Here is a 22,661-nt window from a genome sequence, read left to right as displayed (position 1 = left end):
TTGCAATCAGCCTTGTTTTCATCCCCGATATAACACATACTGACCAGCAGGGCCGGAGTGGGCCCCATTTTCAGCCCGGGAGTTTTATGAAATAATATTACTTGTAAGCCTTTACAAAATTAATTGAAAACACTTAAAATGATTTAATTGAACATGTTCAAAATATGGTAAAAAACAGGATTTTCCTAGGTACTTTTCAGATTTTCTATTTAAATATTTTTATTTTCTGATCCATAAATTGAAATATTTATATGGATGAAGTGGTTTTGCAGCTCTATATTTTGCTTTAAAGTGTTTAAAATCACTATATAAAATTATGAACTGCTCTCTATCACTGGTTAGATATTATAGAGATTTAAACTTGGAATGGTACTTTCTTTCTCCAAAGGACTGGAAACTTTATAAGAATAAAAACTACTAATTTTATAACTTATTTTGCAGTAAATAAGGTGTTTTTGTATATTCTACTCCTAAAGAAGAGATATTGTGCAGTGTTTTTTTAAAAGGCCCCTCCTTCCCTCCAGCAGACAGCTCTGCTCTCTCTGAGTGTCGGGTAACAAACCCCAAATGCCATCTCCCCCTGCAGAACTCGCCACCTGATTGGCTGTCAGAGTCGGCCGACACATATTTGATCAGAGGAGACTTTAAGCTTTCCGTCCATATGAACTATACGGGTAGCTTAAAGGAAAGTTGTGATACAGTGGATTAAAATAGACATTCTTTTTTTTATGGCTCAAATTTCTTCAAGCATTATTGGGAGATAAATGAGGATTACTGGAGACTGGTTTGGTGGATCTGCTGGTTTGTGGAGTGGTGTTTAAGACAGGAGTCTAAGGTGAGCGTGGGGTGGGGGCTGGGCGTGTAAGCGTGTGTCCTAAAGTGACCCCGCTGATCAAAGAGCCTGTTTTTAAAGCTGCGCTAAAAATTATAAGCACTCTTTCGGCTATAATTCAGGAACCGTACATCCTACAGTAAAAAGGTTTACTGTTTCGTAATCCAGTGGTTCGACTTATGTATGACATGTCCGCATTGGATCACATATAATATGTACAAAAAACGCAAATATGGAAATTATGAATAATAATTTTAATAAACAAGGCATATTTTGCCCTAAATGTTTATTTTCTGACAGGATATACAGCTAAATAGACTAGATAACTGAAAAGCAGAGATTCTAAGCTTTAAAATGCCATATTAGGTGTCTATAATTATTCATAAACACAGCCAGATATTAATTATGACATATTTCTGTCCCGCCGGAACAAACAAGTTTGTTAATTTTGCACATTTGGCAGCTTCTTCTTCCATATACTTTCTTTTTTTTTTTATCTGGGTTTTTCGGCTCCACCTGGCCTCTTTTTACCCTCCATCACAGTCGACTGGCGCTTCGTGCTATTCTGTTGCTGTATTTAGTTTTATCGCTCCAGAAAAGACCACTCGTGGGTGCAACCAACTCAAACATTTGGGAGGGGAGAATTCCCTCAGATGGTTGAACCCATCTAATCTACTGCGAAGTAGGGGCTGTGCTGACAGGGTTTATCTTTTGCTCTTGCTTGCGGGAGGATCAGTAGTTGTAGCCCCGCCTACTGTTAATTTACATGTATTTGCATGCTGGTGAGGTTGAAAATAATTATAAGTGAAAAATTAAAAAGCAAAGTGGAAACAGAAAAGTAAATCACCAGCAGAGAGCGCTAATCTTCCTTTGCGTTTGCATTTTAATTTTGGCACTTAAAGCGCCCTCCTCACCAAACACTGAATTACAAGCTGTCACTTTACTATTGATTTTCCATTTTGTGTTTTCATTTTAATTCTGTCAGACATGCAGCCCATTGTAAGGACTAATATATAAAAATGTTATAATTTCATTTTGGTTTTCTTTTCGACATTTATTATGCAGTTCATAAAATAAAAAGCACGACCAAAGTGAAGCTTTTATTTTTCTTTTCATAATTAGCTTTTTAATTTTAGATTTGACTGTAATGAATTTTAGATTTGATGGTAATGAAAATGAAATGGAAAAAGCCTTTTTATTAAAATTTTATTTTTCTCACATATGACCTGTGCTTTAGTGAAAATTTTAATTGCAAATGAAATTATTTAATTTTGTTTTTAATTTTGTAATAATATTTTCACACCTGTTTGGAAAAAGAAATTTCAAAACGGTATTTGCATTTTCATTTGTGTTTTCATTTCAGTTTTATTTTTGTGAGGATTTACCTCCCATACACCAACAAGGGGTTAACAAAATGGTTATATAGAGCAAAAACAATGCTCTGGAAATAAACACAAAGAACAGAAGAAATCATGTTTAGTATAAAATAATTAACTATAAACCCCAAATTTATAGTTAACAGGTGCAGCCATATAAATATCTTGGTGTAATGACTGATGCCACCTTATCATGGAAACAGCACGTGGACTACAGCTATTAAAAATAAACAGGGAATTTATTTTCTCTGCCGTCTTTGATCTTTTGGAGCTACTTAGCAGATACTCCTACTGTTCTATACTGCTGTTATTCTGAGTACTGTAATGCTGTGTGGTACAGTATTAATTTGTGAAGTCTGGACTGAAACACGATCAAAGTCTCTTCAAAAATTGTGGGTCAGAATTAGAATTCAGTTCGGTCCAGTTAGAGAAAATTTTATCAGGACAAGGTCCGGACTGTCGTCATTTTTAACTTGTGTTATGATTCAGTATTATAACCTGTATACTTAAGAAGCCTCTGTCAGTGTCAGTTCTGTCAAATACTATTACAAATACTATTAAGTATATATCAACAATTTTTATTGTTTTAAATAGGCCTGTCACAATAATTACATTATCAACTTATCATACAATTAATGGAAACACCCTCAATAATTTAACTTATTGAGTCTATTAATGTGAATCTGTATGTCAACTTTGTTTCAAAATGCTATATTTATTCTATTTGATTTTATTTATATTAGATTTGTGCCTGCCTGTCATAATAATAACATGAATGACAAATCATACAATATATGGAGAAATGTTTGCTGAACCTGGCCAGAATATCAGTTTTGTTTAGAAACAGTTTTATTTAATTTAATATCAATCCTGTAGCAGACTTTATTATGTTGTGGGAAAAACTGATAGGGGGAGTTGCCTATGCTTTTTGTCCCCTGTGGGCTGCCTTAGTTTTGAGATAGGGTTGTTTTGGGAGTAGAGAGAGGGCGCCTGCGAGTGCGGGAGTTTTTTTTTCTTGCTGAGGAGTTCTGAGCAGGTGAAGTAAAGTGGAATATTTTGCACTATTGTCTCTTTTTACTGCCTGGTTCGCCTGTGTGTGCTGCGTGCTACCGCATCTGATTGGCAAAGGAGAGCATTTGGTGATCTTACAGTACACATGATTGGTCTGTGAGTTTACTGCGCTGCAAAGCACGTATACCATAAAGCTCCGCCACTTTAAATGAACACTGTCCAAATTTTAAATCCTTCTCAGTAGTTAATCTGTTTGGGTCCGCATTGGACAATGTCTAGGTCTGGATCCGCACCCGGACCGCAGTCCGCCTATTGATGACCTCTGATCTAGAGGGTCTGTATGAGACTGCTTATAACACAATGTTAGCCAAAATATTGCTAAAAATATTCTTTCTGATGTTAATCATGTTCTGAACAGCAAATATGTACTTCCCATCTTGACGACGATACAGTGTTCCACGGTTTAGTAAGAGTACACTGAAGTGATCTTTTGTGCTCCAGTCAATCCTTAAACTGAACCAGGAGCCTAATCCATAATTATCCAAGGTGTGTGTGAGGTAACGCGAGTAAATTGTGTATCTATACGTATCTGTGTGCATATGTATCCACCCCTTCCCTTTTCTCTCCTCTTTATAATGACTGTGCCTTATATGATGTGTTGTTAATGCTGTAACAGAGCAACTGTTTTTTATGCATCTATCTACTTTGACATAATAATTGAGCAGTCATGTTCAGTACAGTATCACAAATTTGTGAATACTAGTGTTATTAATTGCATTGTTTTTTTCATCATTGTTTAATAGTTTTTATTTCCCAAACTCACCCTGGATTCTTAGCCCGTTTCCTCACCCCTTTATTCTATTTGTACAGAGGAGAAATTGCAGGTAAATAATTATTTAAATTATTATTATTTAAAAAGAATGTAAAACAAATATATGGCATATATCATATGCAAATAAATCCTGGATCAAATTTTCTTCAACAGCTTATTCAGGGTATGACTCTGAGAAGGGCTATAAAGTTTGATGTCAAAAGTGCCAAATTACTGTTTCTTAGCAACCATGCATCAGATCAAGCTGAAACGTTGTAATATATTTACTTTATTTCTGAACACCATCAGCCAATCATATTTCAGTAAAATTCTCCAATCATGATAAAACTTGAATGGCATGTTTAAAGTATGGCCGACATAGTAACAGCCTTACTTTAACTGCTTAACCCACAAATATTTTTCCTAAGCATACTGCTGGATGCATTTCGTTTTAAAGAGTTCTTTAAAACGAATTAAATTGGCAAAATTAAATAATATTTATATTAGTGGTCACTTAAAAAAATTGTAATATTGTGAGGTGGCAGTAATAAAAGTGTAATGTGGTATAGGTCTGACAGACTAAATACTTTTTTACTGTTTTTATAATATTTTAGGCAAGAGTGAGCAGAGAGAGAGAGAGAGAATGCGCAAATGAGCTGGAGAGAGAGAGAGAGACACTGCTAATGAGAGAGAGCAAGAGATACACAGCAAGAGCCAGCGAGGGACAGTTAGCACAACACACACTGGTAAGAAGTTACAATTTCTCACCACCGTTTACCTGGAGGTAAGGTTGCCACCTTTCAGAATTTAAAATAAGGGATGTCCATCTGAGCCATGTCCACCACTGGCCCAACACCTATATATATATATAGTACCGCCGGTGTGTGGGGGGGGTGGAGTCTGTAGGTAACCGGTGAAGCAGCACACAGAGGAGCGGAGCGAAGGTAGGAGAGATTTAAAGGTCACCTTCCGTCGTTTTTTCTTTCATTTTAAAATGTCTAGTTGTGGTCTCTAGTATGAATGAATGACATGTGAGCCGTTTTTGTAAAAAAAAAGTGCTCAGGTGTCTCTGTATAGCTCTTTTTTAATGGACTGTTTTAGGGGTGTGTCCTAAATGACCGGATTCCAGCTTTGCTCATGAATATTCATACATGCAAACAGCATGCAAATATCTCTCCTCTGATTGGCTAGGAGCACTGCGACGCCCCTCCACCGCTCTGCCGCTCACTGCCTCCCACCTCCTAACTGATGAGCGGTGATGTTGCGTCGCTTCAGCTCCACCTCTGGGAGTTTCTCGAGCCAAGGTGGGCTGGTCTGTGAGTTTCTGCCTACGTAGGCAGAAAGATAATTCAAAATTCACCCGTTTTTCGGAGGGGGGGAGGGGGGATTTCTTTGCTTAGCTCCTGCAGACAATGGGGGCTGCAAAACAGTTTAATGTGCAGGTGTACACATTCAACTCGGAGAGACCTACTGTATTCCACAAAAAAACAAGAAAAATCGGATTTTCGCGGAAGGTGACCTTTAATGCTGATCTGTGTGTAACAGACATGCGGATTAGATATTTATGGAAATATGGAACAAACTGCGTCCCATATGGAACCAATGTTTGATTGCCAAATAAAAGACGATTCTGTATTTTATGGGGCAGGTGGCATACACTCTTATTTTGACACACCAGGGCAATTTATAACTAAGTAACTAATTCATTCGATCTCCATGTTTTTGGACTGTGGGAGGAAAACAGCACTCAGTTAAGTTGTGAGTCTGGTCCTAAGCCCTGCTCTCAGTCTTCAGGCATGGCTGTGAGTCAGAGGAATGTTATTACAAACACACACACACACACACACTTGCTATATACTAAAAGCTGTTGCTCTGTGTATGTGAGATGGCTCGTGGGTGGAGCTGTGGACCGTGGGCAAAGTTGTTTTTCTCTCCACCAGCCACCATGTTATCGAGGTCATGCAACTTCCCCTGTTCCTCCTTCATGAAGAGATCCACCATCAGGATTTTCTCTTTGTGGATCTGCAGGCTGATGTCTTTTGGGATGTCAGGAATAAGCCAGTCCACAACATCACTCATTAACATCACTATATTCTGCACAGACAGTGAGGGACACAGACATGAAGAAAGAGAGAGAGATGTTTTGGCGGTGAACATATTTTATGTGTGTACATATTGTGAGCATGTGTCTATATGCTGGGGTAAGATTGGGGTAAGATGCTCGGGTTAGCGTGTGTGTGTGTGTTTAATGGGGTGATAGTGTATGTGCTGCGATGAGATGGGGTAAGAATGTGTGTGTGTGTCACCTGAAAGACGATGACAAAGGCCAGTCTAGCAGCCAGAACTGACCAGAACTCTTTAGACACTGTGTACGCCATTGGAGACCATGGGGGTTCTCTGTAGTCCTTATATCTGCAGAACAACAAATCCAAGCTCAGAACCCAATGAAAATATCACAGACTCATGAGTAAAGAGAGAGACAATTTACCTGCACATGTCCACATGAAAGCCAAGGTGATCCGGCTCCATGGGGGCTGTTCCATTCTGGAAATGGCTGACATTAAAGTAGGATAGAGTGTGGTTTACGAAGCCATGCATAGAACCGTCAGAACTATACATGTACTGATAAACCAGCCTGGGGACAAAATCCGAGGTGAAGGAGATGACAAAGGCCTGTTATTCAGAGATCACAAAGACATTTACATTACACTTAGATCATACTTGCATTAAACTTATACACTAACTTGCATATACACATCATTGTATTTAATATTATTTTATTACATTATGATTCCATATTTTACACTTTGATTAAATGTATTAGTCCTAAAAATTAGGATATTTAAGTACTGCAGAGTTACTATGGAATGTCTGCATTAGTGTTGTCAACGCTGTCAGCTGTTTGCCAGAAATAGCTGATTTTCAAACACTTCTCTATGTAAGGTTTGGTTAGGGGTCAGCAAAACGCAAGATTGAGATATTCTTAAAAATCCAGATACACCAGCAGCTGCAAATACCTGTTTGCTGCTAGACAGTAGAGTTTTATTGTTGTCCTTTTAATACAATGAATTTGTCTGTCAAAAACTTTTCTAAAGCAGCCTTTATCTGATTGTATTTGTCTGTCATCAGTGGTGTGCAGTGAGGCCCTTCTAACCCTCCAGAGAAGGGGTGACAAAAGTGCATGTAAATAATTACATCATTTTTTTATTAGGAAGTATATAATATAATTATTGTAAGTGTAAGCATTTATTTTAGAAATTAACTAAAATATAAAAACAGCAACTAATTCAAAGCATTAGTTTTTCAGTTGCTACAGGACTCTTATCTGACTGACAGCGATACTGACCAATCAAAGCTTTTTAAAATGGCTTCTGCTCACGTGTCTGCTGCCCCTTCTCCTGATTTTGAGAAGGGTGTAGTAATGAATCTATTAGCAAAGTCAAAGCAAGTCTAACCAGATTCATGGTTTTCACAGCGGGGGCGGTGTCATGGCTGTCTAACCCCTTCTCTGTGCTCGGATGAAGGGGTTACGCTACATGCATTGATTACTCGTAAAACGTGCATGCTGGATTAATTAAATATTTAGCTAACTATCGTGTGAATAAGACAGATATTGTGTCATATTATATTAAAAAGCATTTTTAAAGGCTGCCCTGAAACTAAACGTGGAACTAAGTAAAAGGCTGCCTGACAGGTGAGTTTTATGTGTACCTAATGTTTTGGCTGCTCTGGCGTCCTTTAGGCATACAAATGTGATCTTTGTTGAACGCCTGTACTTGTAGGAACATTAAGCATTGATTGTTGGGTCTATTATATACTTTCGTGGTTTGTAGCTGTATTTTTGGGCTGTTAATGTGTTTTAAGTTCATATTACTCAGTCAAGACAGAGAATATGTAGTTATTGTAGTATTTATCAATGTGTCGGTCGGGCGGGGGATATGTGGGGGGTCAGGGTGGGTGGTTGCAGAAGGGGTACCCACTATATTCACTGCACGCCACTGTCTGTCACTCACATATATTTTCACAATTCAGTTATCTCTTTTCAGTTTTCAAGAAATATCAATTGATTTCATGTCGTTTGCAAAACACTGACATTCCCCAACATTACTCCCCAACGTTTTTCAATTAATGGAAGCCAGAAAATGAAATTTAAAGTAGTCATTTAATAGACCTAAGTGTCTTTACATTATGGTGTAAAACAAAACTACATTATTTAAACTATTTAGAAAATATATTTACTGTTCTTATGGACCATTGTAACATGTTCAACAAACACGAGACAAATAAAAATAAATCCAATGCTAATGTAACCATATGTTGTTCCATTTTAGCTGAATATATATATATTCTACTACTACTACTAATGCTACTACCAGGGCCAGAGTGGGCCCCTTTTTCAGCCCGGGAGTTTCATGCCCAAATCCGGCCCACTTTTTCCATTTAGCAGGAATTTGAATAAATCAAACAGCAGCTACCTCTTACCAAAGACTTTTTATTGTGTATAAGATCAAGTATATGTTTGTAAGTTAACAGAACACCCTTCACTTAAACATGTTTCATTCAAATTTAAATCAGATAAAGATTTAAAAGGTAAACAATTTTAATTTTATGAATTATTATTACTTAGAAGCCTTTACAAAATTAATTGAAAATACTTAAAATGATTTAATTGAACATGTTCAAAATATGGTAAAAAACAGGACATTTTTTAGGCACTGTTCAGATTTTCTATTTATTTTTTTTTATTTTCTGATCCATAAATTGAAATATTTATATGGATGAAGTGGTTTTGCAGCTCTATATTTTGCTTTAAAGTGTTTAAAATCACTATATAAAATTATGAACTGCTCTCTATCACTGGTTAGATATTATAGAGATTTAAACTTGGAATGGTACTTTCTTTCTCCAAAGGACTGGAAACTTTATAAGAATAAAAACTACTAATTTTATAACTTATTTTGCAGTAAATAAGGTGTTTTTGTATATTCTACTCCTAAAGAAGAGATATTGTGCAGTGTTTTTTTAAAAGGCCCCTCCTTCCCTCCAGCAGACAGCTCTGCTCTCTCTGAGTGTCGGGTAACAAACCCCAAATGCCATCTCCCCCTGCAGAACTCGCCACCTGATTGGCTGTCAGAGTCGGCCGACACATATTTGATCAGAGGAGACTTTAAGCTTTCCGTCCATATGAACTATACGGGTAGCTTAAAGGAAAGTTGTGATACAGTGGATTAAAATAGACATTCTTTTTTTTATGGCTCAAATTTCTTCAAGCATTATTGGGAGATAAATGAGGATTACTGGAGACTGGTTTGGTGGATCTGCTGGTTTGTGGAGTGGTGTTTAAGACAGGAGTCTAAGGTGAGCGTGGGGTGGGGGCTGGGCGTGTAAGCGTGTGTCCTAAAGTGACCCCGCTGATCAAAGAGCCTGTTTTTAAAGCTGCGCTAAAAAGTATAAGCACTCTTTCGGCTATAATTCAGGAACCGTACATCCTACAGTAAAAAGGTTTACTGTTTCGTAATCCGGTTGTTTAGCCCATTGGATCACATATAATATGTACAAAAAAACGCAAATATGGAAATTATGGAAAGTATTTTTACCCTCCATCACAGCCGAGTGACGCTTCATGCTAGTCTGTTGCTGTATTTACTTTTATCGCTCCAGAAAAGACCACTCGTAGGCGAAACATTTGGGAGGGGAGAATTCCCTCAGATAGTTAAACCCATCTAATCTACTGTGAAGTAGGGGCTGTGCTGTCACATGAATAGAGAATGAATACGTAGTTGAATGGAAATGAATGCAAGAATAAGATTAGATACGTGACAGATAAGTGTCAAAATATTTTTTTCCGTCCAACCGGCCCAAACTCAAGATTGACATGAGCCGGCCCATCAGGAATCCTCCCGAATCTCCCAGTTAGCCGCTCTGGGCCTGGCTACTACTATTACTACTAACAATAATAAAAAAAAATTGATTGGATTGAGATTAGAGAAGGCTTAGTTTCCAGCTTATCTAATTTCTGTGATCTGATCAACAGTATACAGTATCTGGTGTCTATAGCAGGGGTGTTAAAACTCAAAAAAAGAGTCATATAAAAAAAACGTATACAAATTCCTATCCTTTGTTGAATAGCCCACCTCTGCTCTCCCATAGCTTTCCGAGATACAGTAATTTTGTGCTTTTTGCCCAGCACTTTGTACAACAGGCCACTCAGGGCATATTTTGCCCCTGACAACTCTACCTCTTGTAACTCTTTTGTTACAAACGGCAGATGTGGTATTGATACAGGATGCTGTGACGAGTTTTATTTGACAAAATCATTCAACGCAAACTTAAAAGACTGGTTTCTCTCACACATTGATTCTATAAGAAATAGAAATAAGAATAAAAAATAAAAGTAAAACTTTTCTGGGTCTTATATAGTGCAAACAATAAGTGCAAACCACAACCAGTCATATTAAGCCTATGTTTTTTTACTCCTAAATATCTTGTAATTTAACTATGCATAACCATAACCAGTCATATTTAGACTATGCTTGAAGTGCAAACCGAGACAGAACATTTTTTTTATTTATTTATTTTTTTATTATTTTTTTTCTGATTTTTCACCATTTTCTACCAATTTTGGATATCCAATTGTCCCACCCCTTTGTGCGTCCCCATCACCGGTGACGCCCATGACCCTTGGAGGATGCGGACGAGCACATGCCTCCTCCGACACGTGTCAAGTCAGTCACCCCTTCTTTCGAGTTGCTGCTGATGAATCACTGCCTGAGCAGCTAGCGCGCTCGGAGGAAAGCACAGCGGCTCGGTTCCGATTCATCCGCTCACAGACGCCTCGTGCCGCCCAGCGCCACCTTAAGTCTGATGGGGAGAGAGCGCCATCTACCACCCCAGAGGGAGCAGAGCCAATTTTGCTCCCTCTAAGCACCGGCAGCTGATTGCAAGAACATTTTTTTTAAATACAGTACAGAGCTAAGGGATTAGTACACCTGCCTATGAAACAGTCACGTGTACGAATTACTTACAGTATTTACTAGGGCTGTGAATCTTTGGGACATTAAGAGCACTAACAAGCGGAGCTCGTGTAGCTCACCTACTGTCGCACGGAGCTTTTTAACTGTACTGCGGAGCTCACCTCCTGTTGCGCGGAGCTTTTTAACTGTACTGTGTAGCTCACCTACTGTCGCGCGGAGCTTTTTAACTGTACTGCGGCGCTCACCTCCTGTCGCGCGGAGCTTTTTAACTGTACTGTGTAGCTCACCTCCTGTCGCGCGGAGCTTTTTAACTGTACTGCGGCGCTCACCTCCTGTTGCGCGGAGCTTTTTAACTGTACTGCGGAGCTCACCTCCTGTCGCGCGGAGCTTTTTAACTGTACTGCGGCGCTCACCTCCTGTCGCGCGGAGCTTTTTAACTGTACTGTGTAGCTCACCTACTGTCGCGCGGAGCTTTTTAACTGTACTGCGGAGCTCACCTCCTGTCGCGCGGAGCTTTTTAACTGTACTGCGGAGCTCACCTCCTGTCACGAGGAGCTTTTTAACTGTACTGCGGCGCTCACCTCCTGTCGCGCGGAGCTTTTTAACTGTACTGCGGCGCTCACCTCCTGTCGCGCGGAGCTTTTTAACTGTACTGCGGCGCTCACCTCCTGTTGCGCGGAGCTTTTTAACTGTACTGCGGAGCTCACCTCCTGTCGCGCGGAGCTTTTTAACTGTACTGCGGCGCTCACCTCCTGTCGCGCGGAGCTTTTTAACTGTACTGTGTAGCTCACCTACTGTCGCGCGGAGCTTTTTAACTGTACTGCGGCGCTCACCTCCTGTTGCGCGGAGCTTTTTAACTGTACTGCGGAGCTCACCTCCTGTCGCGCGGAGCTTTTTAACTGTACTGCGGCGCTCACCTCCTGTCGCGCGGAGCTTTTTAACTGTACTGTGTAGCTCACCTACTGTCGCGCTGAGCTTTTTAACTGTACTGCGGAGCTCACCTCCTGTCACGAGGAGCTTTTTAACTGTACTGCGTAGCTCACCTACTGTCGCGCTGAGCTTTTTAACTGTACTGCGGAGCTCACCTCCTGTCGCGCGGAGCTTTTTAACTGTACTGCGGAGCTCACCTCCTGTCGCGCGGAGCTTTTTAACTGTACTGCAGAGCTCACCTCCTGTCGCGCGGAGCTTTTTAACTGTACCAAGAGGTAGTCACCTGAAATGGTTTTTAGGTGTGCCTTATCAGGGTTATTTAGTAGAATTTCTTGCTTTATCAATGGGGTTGGGACCATCAGTTGTGTTGTGCAGAAGTCAGGTTACTACACAGCCAACAGTCCTATTGGACAACTGTTAAAATTCTTAACAGTTTGGTTCCAACCGCCGTGTCTTTGTGAGACGCAGAAAAGGTGAACGGATGGATTCCACATGCCTGGTTTCCACTGTGAAGCATGGTGGAGGAGCTGTGATGGTATAGGGATGTTTAGCTGGTGACACTGTTGGGGATTTATTAAAAATTGAAGGCACGCTGAACCAGCATGGCTACCACAGCATCCTGCAGCAACATGCCATCCCATCTGGTTTGCGTTTGGTTGGACGATCATTTATTTTTCAACAGGACAATGACCCCAAACACACCTCCAGTAGAGCTTAGATCGGGCCCAAAAAATCTGACCTGACCCAGCCCGAGCCCGTGAACATTCTGCCCGAGCCTGACCCAACCCGAACCATAAACTATCATTATGAGCCCGAGTCCGACCCGCCCCATAAACTGGCTGTTTTCGGGCTGTTTGAATGAGCGAAATATGATCAGAATTATGTTAATTAACACTGTAACATAGAATAAAACTATTATTTAATTAAAATTATTTTAAGTACAGCTACACAAAGTGCTGCAAGTCAAACGCGGAGGCGTTCACGTGCTCCCAGATCTACATGATTATAACATTTTTCATTTTTCATTATAGTTTCATTTTATTTTGTTTTTATTTTCTCTCCTACAGTTCAGTATGTTTTAATTTAATGCAATGCTGCCGCTGCTGTGCCGAATCCGACTTCGCTTCACAAACAGAATCGGCACAACACCGCCCGCTGTACAACTCCGGGAGTGAAAACAGCACGAAACACGAAAAATGAGGGTATTCTATCAATAATTTCAGTTTGTTTTAGTTAGTTTTATAAACACACAATACAGTTCCAGTTAGTTAGGTTTTTTTCTTTTAATTATCATTTTTATTAGATTCAGTTAACAAAAATGTATTTTCACTTTCAGTTTTCGTTATTTCGTTCGTTTTCGTAAAAAAGAATAATTGGTTACTTAGCAACATTGTAATTATCACACCAGAGCTTTATATAAAATAAACATATTATAAAAAAAAACAGATGCCTACACCTCGGACTCTTTTCTTAAGCCCATACTGTCCTCGGGTCAGGTCGGGTTCGGGCAGAAAATCTAAGCTCTAACCTCCAGGCTGTGTAAGGGCTATTTGACCAAGAAGGGGAGTGATGGAGTGCTGCAGCAGATCACCTGGCCTCCACAGTCACCGGACCTGAACCCAATCGAGATGGTTTGGGGTGAGCTGGAGCACAGAGTGAAGGCAAAGGGGCAACAAGTGCTAAACACCCCTGGGAACTCCTTCAAGACTGTTGGAAAACCATTTCAGGTGACCACCTGAAAGCTCATTTAGGGAATGTCAAAAGTGTGCAAAGCAGTAATCAGAGCAAAGGGTGGCTATTTTGGAAGAAACTAGAATATAAAACATGTTTTCAGTTATTATATATATATATATATATATATGCGTATATGTGAGTGTGTGTGTGTGTACATATATTTATATAAAATGAATTAATTTATACACTTATTATGTCATACCATATGTCTGTCTTTATTAAAGTGCATAATACAAAGTATTTTAGCATGAAAGCACATATTTGTAACAAAATAAATTGGTAGACTTGTGATTATTACAGGTGTATAATACACCTTACTCAGTACAAATTAATGCACTGGGGGCGCATGGTTGTAGTGGCCAGCTAATACACCAGAAGGCAGGGTATGCGACGTCTGTGAGTTTATGTCTATTATACGATCAGTACAGTGATGGCGGTGCCCAGAGATTTACCTGCACTATGGGATGTAAACAGTGGTTTTAAATAAGCTTCTTGTGCAGTTATTAATGCCTTGTTTAAAAATACTCAGAGCTCTCTAGATTCTACCAATGAAGTGTGGAGCTACTTTGAGCCTGGATAACGGTGTAAAAAGTTATTTATCAGCAGCAAAATATGGCCTGAATTGGCCATTGTACAGAGTGCTGGGCAAAAAGCATAAAATTACTGGATCTTGAAAAGCTGCAGAGGTGGGCTGTTCAATAAAGGTCAGTACACTTGATCATGTTTTACTATACCTTAAGTCAATTTTACACCAGAGTTTGTCATTTAAGCTCTGCAGAACTGCTAGTAGCTCCTGGCTATTCTCCCCCAATGTTATATCTCAGCCTGAAAACAACCCTACACAGAGCATAGGGGGTTCATAATAAGAGTTTGTAATGAACACACTAGATTTTAGAAACACAACATATACTTACATTCACTATAACTGCTATTTTTGCCACACCTCTCAGGATGTTGTACCAGATCCCTGAAATGAAGGTAAATTAAGTTTTTAAAAGGTTGAATTTTAATAATCTATACAGGATCTGTTTGTGACATATTACTAGGTGATGTGTTAACACCAAAAATGACTGATCAAATCTTCTTCAAAAAAGTGTTGATACTCTAGTTCTAAAAAAATGTAGGCTGTTAATTTCGAGTTGTAATCTGAATAAAGGTAGGGTGAGAGAAACACATACTAAACACACACCAATATCTTTGGCCCGAGCCGCGACCGGCCTCCTGAGTTCCGTCACAAACTTCTTGCCATCCAAGCGGATCTCAATGATGTTGTTAAGGAGGGCAAACAGTGGCGCCAGTGGAAATGAGGCCACAAACAGCGTCACAAAGCCAAACTGGATAACTGCAGTCACAAATGTTAGACACACACAACTTCAGACAAATGGCGGTGTACACCAAATAAAAATAATATTAATAATAATAATAATAATAATAATAATTATTATTATTATTATTATTATTATTATTATTATTATTATAACAATAACAGACATCCTACCTTGCAAAAAAACTTTCATGAAGACAGCCCCATACTTTTTTCAACCCTCTATGCTCAAGCCCAAAAAAATATGTATATTTTGACTGTTTAGCTAAAGAATTAAATTATTTTATTCAAATATGTATTTTATATATGTGTTTTATATTTTCTTTTAATGGACATTCTGCCATATTACTATCACACTGTGTGAACCTTTCTGTCCTACTCTCTCTTTTTGTGCTGGATCAAACCAACCTGCAAAGCTCCACCCACACAGTAATCTCATTTATCAACTAAGCATGAAGGAAGGCCAGTTAGAATGCTCTTGGCAAAGCACAAGTTCAAGTAGAGCTAAATGGACAGGAAGCCAGTCTGTTGCTCTATGTGGTCAAAGGGGACAATATAGCACTTTTAGGGAGACCATGGCTGCAGAAACTGTGATTAGACTGGTTAAAATCAATATCAGCTGCAGAATCTAGCTTGACAACAGCGCTAAAGAGGCTCTGTGTTCAGAGAAGAATGGCGGAGCATGAAAGTTATCAAGGTAAGGCTCCAGGTAAATCCAGATCATCAGCCAAGGTTTCTTGAAGCATTAAGTGTTCCATATGATTTCAAGCCAAAGGTAGATTCTAATATTGACCATTTGGAAGAAGCCGTGTTTGTACCCATCTCCCACAGTGACTGGGCCACCCCTGGGTTCAGTCCTTAACAAGATGGTTCAGTTCGCTTGTGTGGAGATTTTATGGTTATTGTTCATCTAGTGCTTGTAACTGAACACTGAAATGCTGGTAATTAAAGATCTAATTACCTGGCTGGCTGGTGGCAAGAAATTTAACTACATGTATCTCTGTCATTGCATGTGGAAGAAAGCTCTCAGAAGTATCTCACCATTCATATAGGATTGTTCAGATACCTCAGGTTACCGATTTGTATTACTTCGGCACAAGCACTATTTCAATAGGCCATGGACCACATACTAAGTGGTCTGGGCTACCAGAGCAGATTGTTACATTTAATGGCCCATCATTCTTGTGTAGAGAGATGGAGGAGTTTCTACAGAATAATGACATCAAACACATCCTGTCTAGTCCTTACCATCCATCCACGAACTGGCTAGCTGAGAGAATGATCCCGACCATAAAATACGCACTGAAAACGTCAAAGCATGAATCTCCTCTTAAGTACATTTCTACTGAAGTATCGCAACACCCCTCACACATCCCCTGGAACTCCTGCATGTCTCCTCATGAAACAACAGCTTCACACAACTTGATTTGCTGAGGCCCACACCTACCAAAACACACGTCAACCACTGCACAAAAGAGAAATAGGTTCCTGAAGTTGTTCTCCAAAACACTGGACCTATGTCATACAAGTCTGGCATCCAGGACAACCAAGTTTGGCAAAGACATTTGAGCAGTTGCTTTTAAGTCAACCTGCTTCAGTGGCAGAAAAAAAAAGAAACGGTGCCATATCTCAAAAATAGGGCCAGAATAATACTCTAGGTTTAGTAGGGAGTAGAGGCAGTCTACCCTCTCTCCCACAAAAGAGACTTTGGTGCTGCTATTCTGTTGTTAACACAACATATACTTACATTCACTATAACTGCTATTTTTGCCACACCTCTCAGAATGTTGTACCAGATCCCTGAAATAAAGGTAAATAAAGTTTGTGACATATTACTAGGTGGTGTGTTAACACCAAAAATACTGATCAAATCTTCTTTAAAAAAAGTGTTGATACTCTAGTTCTAAAAAATAAATGTAGGCTGTTAATTAATTAATTAATTAATTAATTAATGATCTGAATAAAGGTACGGTGAGAGAAACACATAGTAAACACACACCAATATCTTTAAATAGGTTAGTAGGGAGTAGAGACAGTTTCCCCTTTCTCCCACACAAGAGACTTTGGTGCTGCTGTTATGTTGTTAACAGTGCTGGGCAAGTTACTTTGAAAAAGTAATTAGTTATAGTTACTCATTACTTCTCCAAAAAAGTTACTAATGGAGTTACTCCACTATAAAAGTAACTAGTTACCAGTAAAAGTAACTATCGCGTTACTTTTGTTATTTGCCCGTAAAAAAAAAAGCAATTATGTATTTACTACTATTATTAGAAAAATAACATACGGAAATAAAAATGTTGACAAAAATTTAATCTAGCGAATTAAAAAAAAAAAAAAAGAAATGAAATTCTCCACACAACCAAAGAAAATTACTTAAACTTGTAATACTGAAAAAAAAAACATAAAAAAAACGAAAAAACGCGTTTGGGGATGAAATTAAACAAACCAAATCACACACAAAGGAAAAAATGTATATATAAACAAAACAAAAGAATGGACAAAAACAACAATCGAATGACCGTTAAAATGGTATTAATATAACAGCTGGATCAAACAGCTTTACCAAAAGAGAAAGCAACAGCACCCCAAAAACCGGAGCAGCTAAAAAAGAGCTTAAAGTCCTTAAATCGGAACTTGGCCTGTCCACGGCCAAGTTCAAAAGTATGGAAGCCCATTCCCGCCACCTAAAAAAAAATAAATAATCCAGCAAAATGTTTTTTTATTATTATTAAGTAAACTGCTATCTCAATATTTTGAGATACTAAGTCAATATTTTGAGATACTATCTCAATATTTTGAGATACTAAGTCAATATTTTGAGATACTATCTCAATATTTTGAGATAGTATCTCAATATTTTGAGATACTAAGTCAATATTTTGAGATACTATCTCAATATTTTGAGATACTAAGTCAATATTTTGAGATACTATCTCAATATTTTGAGATACTAAGTCAATATTTTGAGATACTAAGTCAATATTTTGAGATACTATCTCAATATTTTGAGATACTAAGTCAATATTTTGAGATACTATCTCAATATTTTGAGATACTAGTAGGCTGTACAGAGACAGAAGCAGGTGAGACAAAGATGCAAAATGGATACCATCATTGAGGACTACTTCAGACGTGGATTCACAAATCATGAAATAATGGAACTTTTAGAGGAATCACACAATATCAAAATAAGCCTCCGGATCTTGGACGAGGCTGAAGTTAGCTTCTTATTCGCCAGTGTCTTATTCAGATTTCCGTTCCACCTTAAATGCTGGCTGAACATTCATGCGGCCGCCTGTAGATGTCGCATTTTAACAGTAAAAAACAGCATGTAAGCAAAGTGCTGTGCAAACGCTCTGAATAAAGGGGAGAACACAATGCGAGGGACAGAGTTTAACTCTGAGTGAAATATAATGTAAATAAAATTAAATACGAATTAAAACGTTATTGCTCTCACTTTTGGCCTAATTCCCAGGTCATTATCTACAGGTGGCCGCATGTATATTCAGCCAGCATTTAAGGTATCTCAAAATATTGACTTAGTATCTCAAAATATTGACTTAGTATCTCAAAATATTGAGATAGTATCTCAAAATATTGACTTAGTATCTCAAAATATTGACTTAGTATCTCAAAATATTGAGATAGCAATTTACTTAATAATAATAAAAAAAAATTGCTGGAGTATTTTTATTTTTTAGGTGGCGGGAATGGGCTTCCATACAAAAGCACGCGTATATTGAACACGTAAATTTTTTCGTGAACGTTGAACTGAACGCAACACATTTTTAATAAAGAACGTGAACATGAATTAGTTCACAGTATGTGTCATGAACGGCAGACATCCCTGTACATGAACGTTGGCTAGTTAATAACATACTGGCAACAACACGGAGAGCGCGGCGCAACGACGCAGAGAGCGCGAGGGCGAGAGAGAGATAGAGAGAGAGAGGGGAGCAACGACGCGAAGAGCGCGCGCGAGAGAGCGATAGAGAGAGAGAGGAGCAACGACGCGGAGAGCGCGCGAGAGATATAGAGAGAGACAGAGGAGCAAGGACGCGGAGAGCGCGCGCGAGAGAGAGATAGAGAGAGAGAGAGGAGCAACGACGCGGAGAGGGCGAGAGAGAGAGAGAGAGAGAGATACAGAGAGAGAGAGAGAAGTGTGCGAGAAAGCGCTGCAATGAAAAAAAAAATGCTAGTGGAAGTGATGGCACGGAGACAGACATCGATTCTCCTTATGAACATTTTCATCACCTGGTAAGAAACCCACAGTGTCATGAGCAAATGTCTACAATGAGCAGTTTCAAAGAACGTATAGTGATTTCTAGCTTGTAGTGTGAAAACAACTATTTATTTGAATATCTCACGAAAAAAGTAAAATGAACTGAACTTAAAATTAAAATTGTGAATTTTGAACGTGAACTGTTCACTTTGAGCATGTATGAACTGAACTTGAACTAGTTCAGAAAAGCTGTGAACTGGCACAACACTGTCCACGGCAATCACTGAATTGATTAGAGCACGCAAATCGTCATAATTCTGCCTCACTTCACCACGCCAAACCACGTAAACCTACAGGCACAGTGGGAAACAGGAGGCGTTAACCAGGGCAAAGTGAAGTTAAAACAAAAAAAAGTTCATTGAGCGGCTAAAGTAACGTGCAGTAACGGGGTGTCGGAAATGGTAACGGCGTTATAGTTACAGTCAGAGTAATTAGTTAGATTACTCGTTACTGAAAAAAGTAACGGCGTTAGTAACTCAGCAATTGGACAACTAAGCTTGGCAGACATGTTGAGCAGTTCCTTTCAAGTCAAACTGCTGGTATCTTCAGTGGCAAAGGATTCCGATCCACAACTGGCATACTTGATGCAGTTCCCACGAATTACTAAAACAGGGACAACCGATCTAAATAAACCACTGTTAATGATAGTAAACTCATCAGCCTTTAAAATAGCTGTAACTAAACATTTTATCAAGAAACCAAATCTTGATCCTAGTGTACTGTCTAACAACATACCTATTTCAAACCTACCAATTGTCTCTAAGATTTTAGAAAAAGTTGGGGCCCAACAACTTTGCTCTTACCGGCAAACAAACCAGATCTATAAAAAATTTCAATTTGGATTTAGGTCTATCATAGCACTGAGATAGCTTTAGTTAAAATAACAAATGATCTGCTGTTTCTGCACTGGCATTTCTGGATCTGAGCGCAGCCTTTGATACAATAGATCATATGATCCTTCTAGAAAGAGTAGAGAACATTGCCGGTGTAACTGGAACTGCCTTATCATTGTTTAAATCATACTTAAACGATCGTTATCAGTTTGTGAGGGTAAATGATACTTTAAATGATACTTCTAATTTATTTTTTATTTATTTTATTTAATTAAAGTTCATTGTTATGCAGATGATAAGAAAGGTATTCATATCAGCCAAACCTGATAAATTGAGTATAAAGTAAATTGAGGATTGCGTAAAAGATGTGAAATCATGGATGCCACACAACCAACTAAACAGTGATAAAAGAGGAATAACTTCTTCTTTTAGATCCCAAAGCTGCTAGAAATAAATGATCAGACTTAATGCTAAATCTGGCCGACTACTCCGTCACCCCTGGATTAGCAGCTAAAAAATTTGGCGTTATCATTGATTCAGATCTAGCATTCGATAAACACATATCTAATGTTACTCAAACAGCTATTCTACACCTTCGTTACATTTCCAAGCTAAGAAATGCCCTATCACTGCATGACGCAGAAAAATTAGTACATGCCTTCATTACCTCAAGGCTAGACTATTGTTATGCGCTACTGTTGGAAGTTTTGATACTTATTAGTTTATCCATAATGGATAATTAGAATTTCAGGCCTAGTAAAAAGCAGATTTCCCACACATACTCGCATTACATTAAACCAGGAAGTGTGACAGCAATAGTGTGACAACAATTAGTGCTTGGGTGCCTGGCACATCCTGGGGAAAAAAGACTGGTTTATGACCTAACGACCTAGGGATGTGACTTTTGTTCAATTAAAGTTTGTATGTATTAAGTAAATAAATAAATCATAATGATGAGGAATGGTTTAACAAGGGTAACAAAGGTGGGTATTCTTCTCTGGTGTGACCCTCTATGTTAATTGTGCAGTACAATAGTGCGCATTATGGTGGTAAAACCTCAATGAGCCTATGTTAAAGCAATAGGTCTAGTTAACTGTATTAGTAATTTGCACCATGGGCCACTAAATGAGCCTTTGATTAGTCCAGAGAGAGGTATGATGAGCTCTGGACAGAAAGAGGACGTAAAAAATGGAGCTTGGCCAAAAATAAAACCCCGTAAACACCAGAGAGGGGTAAAAATATATTTTGACTTTGATAAGTTGAACAACTGATTTCGATAATACTAAAATAGTGCCTAACATAAGTATACAGGTCATCTATGACTAACTAGTTTAATTGTCTAATTAGTTCATATTAAATACTAAAATAGTAGAAAATAGTAGAATAGTAGAAAACATTATCAAAAGCAAGTAATAATTTTTGTATACCATGTGATAGGGTAGAATGGGAAAGACGATCTAAGGGCCCCTGTACCGATATACGGTGGAAAACTAGGCTTACAGCGAATCGGGCCTGCGGTCACTGTTTGCCTCCAAGGAGATGGGTACCTAGTTCAATTTTCATGACCCAACCTCTTCAAAAGACCATATGCCATTCTATTCTGACACCAGCCCTGTTGATTTCATCCTGTCTGCCCTAATTCCTTTGCTGTCTCTTTTTTTAACCACCCTATTCAATTGTATCATTGTTACCCAAACTCCAGTGCTGGACCGGGTGAACGTGATGGGTTGTTTAGGCTGAGGTATAGCTGCCTGGGTTTGAGTCAATTCCAATCTCCTGCTCACCGCACACTGTCCCATTTAATCACATACTGTTACATGACCGGGTGGACAGTTGTGTTTACCTGGGGGAGAGAGCAGGCTGGTTTTGAGACAATATTATGCATTTGTTATTCTGCTATCGCCTCATTTATCCCCATGAAGTGTTAGATGATTTTTTGGGGGGTTTATCTGAGGTAAGGATTGAAGGTCTTGAGTTGCCTGGTTAGAGAGGATGTTTGACCTTTGTCTAAGAAGTTAGATTCCATTATATATATAAACTAATTCATAAGATTTCACTAGGCTACAATATAAAACATATATTAAATGTGCAAATATTACTCAGTAGGTGTCTGTACTACGTTTCAGATACACTGCTGTTAAATAATAAGTATTATAGAGGAGTGAACACTGTTAAAAGACAAAAATAAATAGATATAATAAGCAGATGCGAACGCCTTCTAAAATAAGGTACCACTAAAAGAGTTAGCATTCAGTATGCTACAACTGTGAAAAGGGTCAACTTAAATGTATTTTGTCTGCATTGTCTTTTGTCTGTGTCCTTGTGTCAGCACTAAAAATTTCAATTGAAAATCAAGAAAAATTTTGCCGGGGGAGGGGGGGTGGGATGAGGGCTTAACTGTTGATTGCTCATATTAAAGAAATAAAAAAATTATGACAAAAAAAAAAAATCAAGAAAAATTTAAAACATGAAAGATGAATCCTCTGCCAAAGGGAGGGGAGTAAATTCTTTTTAGTAAGATTCTTAAAATACGTAATCAGTAAGTTAATAAGTA

At 38.6% G+C, this 22,661-nt stretch overlaps 1 protein-coding gene across 1 annotated transcript in view; it reads right to left on the bottom strand.

The window, feature by feature from the left end:
* Positions 1 to 2,095: 2,095 nt before the first annotated feature.
* Positions 2,096 to 22,661, bottom strand: part of LOC103031696 (anoctamin-1-like) — a 48,862-nt gene continuing 28,296 nt past the window's right edge. The window contains exons 4-8 of the mRNA XM_049484006.1: positions 14,858 to 15,010; positions 14,583 to 14,635; positions 6,519 to 6,703; positions 6,337 to 6,442; positions 2,096 to 6,124 (exon numbers count right to left, since the gene is read on the bottom strand). Of these exons, the coding sequence (XP_049339963.1) occupies positions 5,888 to 6,124; positions 6,337 to 6,442; positions 6,519 to 6,703; positions 14,583 to 14,635; positions 14,858 to 15,010 (734 nt within the window). The 3' untranslated portion in view covers positions 2,096 to 5,887. The remainder of the gene's footprint in view (positions 6,125 to 6,336; positions 6,443 to 6,518; positions 6,704 to 14,582; positions 14,636 to 14,857; positions 15,011 to 22,661) is intronic.

This window comes from Astyanax mexicanus, chromosome 10 (genome assembly GCF_023375975.1).
Source record: "Astyanax mexicanus isolate ESR-SI-001 chromosome 10, AstMex3_surface, whole genome shotgun sequence".
NCBI classification, from domain to species: domain Eukaryota; kingdom Metazoa; phylum Chordata; class Actinopteri; order Characiformes; family Acestrorhamphidae; genus Astyanax; species Astyanax mexicanus.
This window is presented reverse-complemented; position numbering and strand designations above follow the sequence as displayed.